Genomic DNA, 8,503 nt, shown 5'->3' on the forward strand with positions numbered 1-8,503 from the left:
CAACTCTAACTTGGCCACAAATCTGACATGATTCTGGTGCATAAACTGAACTTTTAAATTCACATGAATATGAAAAAAAAAAAAGGAGAGATGTCGTTTGAGAGTTATAAACTCCCACTCTACTCACAGACAATTAAATGAGAAAGAGCGGGAATTCCAGTGGATGCTAAAAGTGCAACATTTGTCAATTGTGTTTTGCCGCATTCCATTCCTCCTCTCCTCCGCTTCCATCATCAATTCATTATTTCTAGTCTTAGTCAGTCTTTCTGAATGTCACACTGTTTCTTATCAACATGATCCTTAGCCTCATTTTCCATTGCAGGATCAGCTCGACAAAACACAAATCGAGGGTATGCACAGAGAGAACTTCCCCTCTCAAGTAATTCAGCGTTACCAGACATCATAAATTTCCCAGAGATAACGACAAACTCATAAATAAACCTCCCTTTCTCGTGGGTTTTCCGAGATGTGAAGAGGGATAAAAGTCATTCGAGATTCTTGGAAGTTTTCCGAAATGTTATATAAGGGATAACAACCATAAATGACTACCAAACGCCTTACGATCATCACAATGAATATAAAAGACTGAAGCTCGGTGGAAATTTTCTATATCTGGTAACACTGAAACTTAACCTGCCCCGCCCATTTACTGCAGGACCACTGCATGTTCTCCCCCCCACAATTTCTTTTTTGAGACTAAAATGACTGACCCATAGCGAACGCTTTATGTAGCTGGCCTGCTGTTTATGTTACTTTTTGTTTTGCAGTAACTTAATAACAATGTTGTTATAATTTTGTATATATATTACATATAATACTTGTGTATCTTTTCAAGATGACCTGTACGATGATCATCGAGGTTCTTGTCCTATCTCAAATCTCACTTGGGAAAAGAAATGCACGATGCAACAGTTCCACATTACGCGAAATAATGCAGCACTTTGCCGATGAAAACAGTACAGTTACTTGTTTAAAAAAAGTATCATGGAAAATTAGAATAGCCTCCGAAATGAATGCCAAAGAGACACATGGACTATTCTAGTTTCCCGACAATGAACAAACTACAATACTTTTATGAGCTTAGTTTGCTTTCATATTAAACCTCCATTCCATCTGGGAACTGTTACACCGTGCATTCTGCATCGTCATATTGGACTTGACATGATTTTTACAAAGTAGATGACACTTCCTAAAAGAAGTTTTTTTTTTTTCAATAGATCACTTACGACCCATGAGTGATAGTGAAATGTTAGACTTTTTTATGAACGAATGCTTTGATCTTTGCCAAAGAGCGCAAAATCAATAATCATGTTCATTTGTCTCAAAGAGCATAGAAAGTTTCCTTTTAGGTTTAAACATGATTCTTCTTACAATTGGGACAATCAGTATAACACAGTTCATAACCTGTGTTTGGCAAACTTTCCGACGGGTGTCTTTTGATGAAGCCTCGAGTACTCACTCATTCCAGCGATAGGGCAGGAATGGTGGCATATTTTTAATATATAAAATACAAACCATAAAAGAAATATATTGCCTTGTAAGCCTTAAGCACTTTCAACAGGGCAGGTATAGTGGCATATTTATATATTTAATATATAAAATACAAACCATAAAAGAAAAATATTGCCTTGTAAGCCTTAAGCAATTCTAACAGGGCAGGTATGGTGGCATATTTAATATATAAAATAAAAACCATAAAAGAAATATATTGCCTCGTAAGCCTTAAGCACTTTTAACAGAGCAGGTCTGGTGCATATTTAAAATTCAAAATATAAACCATAAGAGAAAAATATTTTCTTGTAAGCCTTAAGCACTCTTAACAGAGCAGGTATGGTGGCATATTTGATATACAAAATACAAACCACAAAAAGAAAAATATTGCCTTGTAAGCCTTAAGCACTTTTAGCATATTTATTTATTTAATATATAAAATACACACCATAAAAGAAATATATTGCCTTAAACACTTTTAACAGGGCAGGTATGGTGGCATATTTAAAATACAAAATACAAACCATACGAGAAATATTTCCTTATAAGCCTTCAGCACTTTTAACAGGGCAGGTATGGTGGCATATTTATTCAACATATAAAATACAAACCATAAAAGAAATATATTGCCTCGTAAGCCTTAAGCACTTTTAATAGGGCAGGGATGATGGCATATTTAATATATAAAATACAAACCATAAAATAAAAATATTTCCTTATAAGCCTTCAGCACTTCTAACAGTTTTCATGGCTGCCACAGCGTTAGGTTCTCTTCGAACGCTTCCAGAACTTTTATCTCATTGACATGTCCCTTCTGGGACTAAGTTCCAAACTTTGGTGGAATGGAACAGAGCCACCTGTCCCGCAGAGTGAGAACAGAGATGGAATAAGGGGAACTGATTTATTTGCTATTCTTGTGGCCACTAAAGGCTCGTAACTGTTATCCTCAAAGAGCTTCCCATCTCTAAATCCTTTCAAGTATTTACTTGAAATCTAGCGATAATGGCAGTTGTGAAGCCACATGACCCTTAAAAAGTAATTGTCTCAAAGTTCTACGATTCCTGTGTACTGGTGACAGATTCTCGGTGGCTTTGTACACGCTTTCAGGGCACAATTCCGTCATGTTCGCAGTCCACGATAATTACAATGTAATTAACTTTCATTTACTAAAATTCCTCCGCGTCACAATTTGCTGAAACGAGGTTTGCGCCTCGCAGTAATGACCTCCCAAACAACACCCCCCCCCCCCCCCCCCCCCCCCCCCGCGCATCAAATATCTTTTTCGGGATTTAAAAGGGGAAAAAATCATGAATATCCTTGTTCGCGAACAAAGAACTTCTCAAAAAATTCACTGTGCTCTGACTAAGCTCCAAAGACCTTCTGAACGTTTTCATTTCCTTTAAAATAATTCAATTTTTTCTGTCACAACTATTCAGTAAATTTGAAGTTTTTAGATCCCTCTGAAGTAATCTGTAATATGCATGAAAATGTCTAAATATGTCCCACGGCCTTATAAAATATCTCAGTATCAGTTTAATAATAATAAAAGAAATATTCACTATTCCATGACATTTCCTAGAATTATTAAGAATTTATTTTTTTTAAAACAGCTCTGAGCTTTTCTTTGGTCCACTATCGCTTTGTGTTGGGTGGCGAGACCATTTGGTAGAGCGAATAAGAAACATAAGATAATTTTCGCTTATTCCACTTACAAAAAAAAAAAAATTCTCAACAGTCAATAAGAAGTAATAATTGAGGAAAGAAAGGTTCAGAGATATATTTTAAGAGAGATAATTTGGTGAGAAATTCAGGAACCGTTTTCTTTACTTGACAAGTCGTCGTTTTCGTACAATAAATGGGTAGGATATTATAAATACCTCGACGCTTCATCAGAGGATTATCCAACGGAATTACTAAAACTCCTCCGAGATCCTTCTACGCCTATCTGAAGGGGAATATCCTATTTGCCTTCTTTTTATATATTAAGCATAGGTAATTAAACCAATCTTCCACTTATCAAAGAATTACGAGATGGAATTAAAGTAAGACTCATTTAAATCTCTTTCTCACCCCACCCACCCCCCCAATACATACATTTCTTGAGATCCCATAATTTTGTATTTGTAATATATATATATATATATATATATATATATATATATATATATATAATATATATACGTATATATATATATATATAATATATATATATATATATATATATATACATAGTTTCAAGATACGGTACCTAGATTCCCACCAATCTTGTTATGATATCGCCATCCCACTTAAAAAAAAGAAAAAAAAAAAAAAAAAAAAAAAAAAAAAAAAAACAGAACTCAAACCAAAATGTTGATGCCACCCCCTGTGGGTGGCGCGCAGGTCTCAGAAAGGCCTTCGACGCCTTCGACATCGAGAAGAAGGGCTCCATCAATACCGGCACCATCGCCACCATCCTGAGAATGATGGGCGTGAGGGTCTCAGACAAGAACCTGCAGGAGATCATCTCCGAAGTCGACGAGGACGGTGAGTTAAATGTCAGTAATTTGAGTATTAATAAATGATACGACAGTGTTGATCAACACAGATGACTGATGGTAAGTCAAATAAGTAAACTGATAACAAACACAAATGACTGATGGTGTCTGATGGTAAGTTAAATAAGTGACTGATAACAAAGCAACTGATGGTAAGTCAAATAAGTGACTGATAACACAAGCAACTGATGGTAAGTCAAATAAGTGACTAATGACACAGATGACTGATGGAAAGTCAAATAAGTGACTGGTGACACAGATGACTGATGGTCAAATAAGTGACAAAATTTCATTGTAAATAAATATACGAGTATTGATGGAGACGGATGACCGACGGTAGCCAAATAAGTGGTTTCATTATATATAAATATACAACAGTGTTGATACACATGGATGACTGACGGTAAGTCAAGTAAATGACAAAATTTCACTATTAATAAATATACGACTGTGTTGATAAACACGGATGACTGACGCTCGGTCAAATATGTGACAAAATGACAAAATTTCCTATCAATAAATATATGACAAACAGTATTGATAAATATAGTTGACTGAAATAATCACTGATAAATGAACTATAAATAAAGAACACCAGATAGATAAGGCGTTTTCAGACAAGAGCTTCAACAGTAATGCTCTGCCATGTAAAATTCTGATGACATCATCCATTAAAATATTTTCTATGCTTTTGTCAAAATGATGACTTTCTTCTTCTGTTGACATTTTGGTTTTGATTTTCATTGACAGAGGAAAGTTTTTTTTTATTCATCTTTTTTGTCGACTCAATTTCACTTGCCTGCTCTTTCTTGTAACTGAAAAGTCGACATTTACACAAAATGTTCCCAGTTAATTTTCAAGTATATGTAATCTTTGGGAAAACTTTATCATCCAGAACTTCCTCAAGTTAATACTACCTAGTCAAGGGAATTTAGAGGACAAGAACTCTGAAATGCTAAAACTTCCAAATTCTGCAGATTGCAGTCAGTAACTTCCCAATGCTAGAACTTCCTCCATCTGCATATTTAATTGCAAGTAACTTTCCACCACTCTAACTCCCCCCCTACTGGTTCCAGGATCTGGCGAGCTGGAATTCGAAGAGTTTTGCGCCTTGGCGGCGAAGTTCCTGATTGAAGAGGACGAAGAGTCCTTAAAAGCAGAACTGAAAGAAGCCTTCCGTATTTACGACAAAAAGGGTAAGTGGCAGACGAGCTGGAATAACGGTGTAAGTAGAAAACAGAACATACCATCCTGCAAATTCATATACGATGATTTTATACAGTCCACGAGTAATTCTGAAATTTCATCACTTCACCGTGACATATTTTATACACGAATATCCAATTCGCGCTACCTCGGAAATAATACCGAAATGGAATTATTGCAACCTGATGGACTCGAACCACCGACAATAACTATCAGTGATGATTGGTCAGGAGGCTATCATTTATCAGTTATAATTCCCGTTCGGTATCACTTCAGAAAAAAGCAAATTGAATCCTTGTACACACACACACACACACACACACACACACACACACACACACACACACACACACACACATATATATATATATATATATATATATATATATATATATATATATATATATATAATGCTTCTTCCATTCCTGTAATTTCAAAGGAAACTGTTCCATACCATTCAAACTGCTTTAAACCTTAAAAAAAATAAATAAAAAAAGATGGCGATTTTCCGACCCACACCTCAACCGCCTTTATTCTTGTCATGTGTACAGGCGACGGCTACATCACGACGAGCGTCCTTCGAGAGATCCTGAAGGAGCTGGACAACAAGCTAACCGAGGCTGACTTGGACGGCATCATAGAGGAGGTCGACGAAGACGGCTCCGGCACTCTCGACTTCGATGGTAAGCTGGTTATCAATTTACTTTTCTTCTCCTTTCCCCTTGATTCTTGAGGATTCAAAAGCTTAATGGTTAATAAATTAATACAATTTTCACTTTATAGGCCAGAATATTTCATTTACGATACTAAGTCCTTCAACTTTGTTCTTTTTAAAATTCTTGTGAATGCATAAGGTTGATGACACATTCTATTTTTAATTGACATGCTTGAATGTTTCACATATCAAATTAGGGCCCTCAACTATGGTTTTTATTCTTAAGAATATTTCGTCTAAAATATACTTTACAGCCAGTTCTCTGCCTCTGCCTGCTTCTGAACGACCTAAAATTCAATGTATAGGCCTGACGCATTTTTAATATATGACAATATGGCCTCAACTTTGCTCTTTTTAAAGAAATTACCTCTTATTACTGTAAGAGTATACTATTCATGCCATATATAAAATACTTGGTTCCCTCCCAGTTTTCTGCCTACTACTGCTTCTAAAACCATCTAAAATTTCTCATACGATGTTTAGAAATACCTTCAGTGCACAAATATATAAATATTACAGTTTTTCTGGAGAGAAGAAAATAGTAACCTAGCTTCCTTTTATGAAGAGCATATCATTATTCAGCAGAGTTAGCGGTTATCATTATATGTTATCTTACTGGATTAGTTTCCTTCTGAAAATTCGATGTTACTTATTGTTGTAAGATATATGACATTGTCATCTTCAGTGTAACAACATCGCTCTAATCCACTAATGATACTTGTCACGAGTTTCAGTGTCAACTCTATCTCTCTCTCTAAAAGAACTGACTATGAACAGGCATCAAGTGGTGTTCATTTAACAAACCAATAATTTTCTTCGAAGTTCCTAAAACATTAAAAAGTTCAACAGACAATCGTGTTGTCTATGTCACAGAAGACCTCTCTCAGCCTAGATAGGGAAACTTTATTCGTTTAAGTCTAACATTGCTTCTACTCTAGGCCTATGCTCTGATTTTCCTGTTCCTTTCAGAGTTCATGACGATGATGGCGGGCTAAAATTCTTCATTAAAAATTCCTTCCTTTTATTCCTATTTTCCGTCAGCTTTTTCTTTTCTTTCCTCCTCCTTTTCCTCCTCCTCCTCCTCCACCTCCTCATTACTTCCTTTTTTATTTCTTTGTTTCCTTCTGATCTTTGTTTGCTCACTGGACTCTGTGAGAGACTGTCCTTCCACGATCTCTCTCGAAGCTTTTTTATTTTTAAAACGTTTTTCACCAAAAGTGCTCTAACGTTCGTGACATACTAACCACAATTAAATGAAAATAAACATCTCAAAAGATTCATCTCAGCTATGGGACGGTCGTTATTGAAAGTGACACCATCCATCAACCATCAAAGCAACCGACCAAACATCAAACCACTTCTGAGTAGCTTCTGTGTGTGTCTAACGTCTCCTCAGAGTTGTTACGCTCTCCTAAGTATACATAGTCTGTTCGTCGTGTGCATATCAGTGTCTAGCAGGTTTACCTCAGTCCATCCTGCCATCACGACTCCCGTTTTCATTCGCAGAGTTCATGGAGATGATGACCGGTTAAGTAAACAAACGTAGTTCCTCCCCAAAAAACCCCTCCGCCCACATTTAGAAATCTGCTGCCTAAAATATTTTAAGCATCCCGTCCCCGCCACGCCCTCCCCCCGAGTATTTTCCTTACCTACACTGTTCACGACTTTAAGGAGAGGCCGAGAAAAACAATAAACAGTCTGAGAGCTACAGCTGCGACCAGAACTTCAAGGAAATCCCCGCATCCACAGGCTTCTCGTGTCAGGAGACCAGACACGCCAAGAGACTACCAAGAACCATTGCCAAGCTATCCGCCACGTTGGAGAGAGAGAAAGAGAGAGAGGTGGTGTTTCCGGTGGAAACTCTGCCATGGATATTCGTGAAGTGTCTTATACTCTAATTATGTTTTATTTTCCAACTTATCTATGCTTGCAAAAGCCACAGAATAATGATCTCTCAAAAGACAAAATTTTGGGTGCAAATCTTGGGTGGTCAGAACGGAGAAAATTGCACCTCGGCCATTTCACGTTTTAACACTTAGGTTAACATTAACTTGATAAGTTTTGTCATGACTCCATTCATAGATTTATTCAGTCGTACATTTTTTCTTTTTTCTTTTTTTCCTTTTCATTGCTATCATATGTTACCATTTCTATGTATAATTCAAATAATAATTGCAAACCCCTTTGCGTTAAATAAACACACAAATGCAAATATGAGGTCAACATCACAACTACCAACATCCGTAAAATAAATTCAGATAACGCATCACAGATAACCTTTAAAAACTGCAACATATTTGTCATTTACGAACCATATCAAAGTACTTACATATACATAACAATTCACTTTCCGGGGGGCATACATCATCTAGGTGTGTATGATTTATGTGTGATTTGACATTTAAGAATGAAAGGGTGACCCTAAGAATAAAACACATCATCCCCATAAAAGACGAAGGAAGAGTAAATATGACAAAATGACCTGGGTCAATGAAATGCAAAAATATTATATTTCTAAGTATGCTTATACATGTTACATACATTTTACACATAT

At 36.2% G+C, this 8,503-nt stretch overlaps 1 protein-coding gene across 4 annotated transcripts in view; it reads left to right on the forward strand.

Moving 5' to 3' along the window:
* LOC135201802 (troponin C, isotype gamma-like) overlaps positions 1-8,115 on the forward strand; it is a 64,792-nt gene extending 56,677 nt beyond the window's left edge. The window contains exons 2-6 of one of the 4 annotated variants that reach the window (XM_064231066.1): positions 323-350; positions 3,874-4,017; positions 5,105-5,224; positions 5,786-5,917; positions 7,456-8,115. In XM_064231066.1, coding sequence (XP_064087136.1) covers positions 323-350; positions 3,874-4,017; positions 5,105-5,224; positions 5,786-5,917; positions 7,456-7,481 — 450 coding nt within the window. In that variant the 3' untranslated portion in view covers positions 7,482-8,115. Of the gene's footprint in view, positions 1-322; positions 351-3,873; positions 4,018-5,104; positions 5,225-5,785; positions 5,918-6,918 lie in introns of all 4 variants that reach the window. The other 3 variants (XM_064231065.1, XM_064231069.1, XM_064231068.1) reach the window with 3 other exon arrangements.
* Positions 8,116-8,503: the final 388 nt, after the last annotated feature.

This window comes from Macrobrachium nipponense, chromosome 28 (assembly GCF_015104395.2).
Source record: "Macrobrachium nipponense isolate FS-2020 chromosome 28, ASM1510439v2, whole genome shotgun sequence".
NCBI lineage: Eukaryota > Metazoa > Arthropoda > Malacostraca > Decapoda > Palaemonidae > Macrobrachium > Macrobrachium nipponense.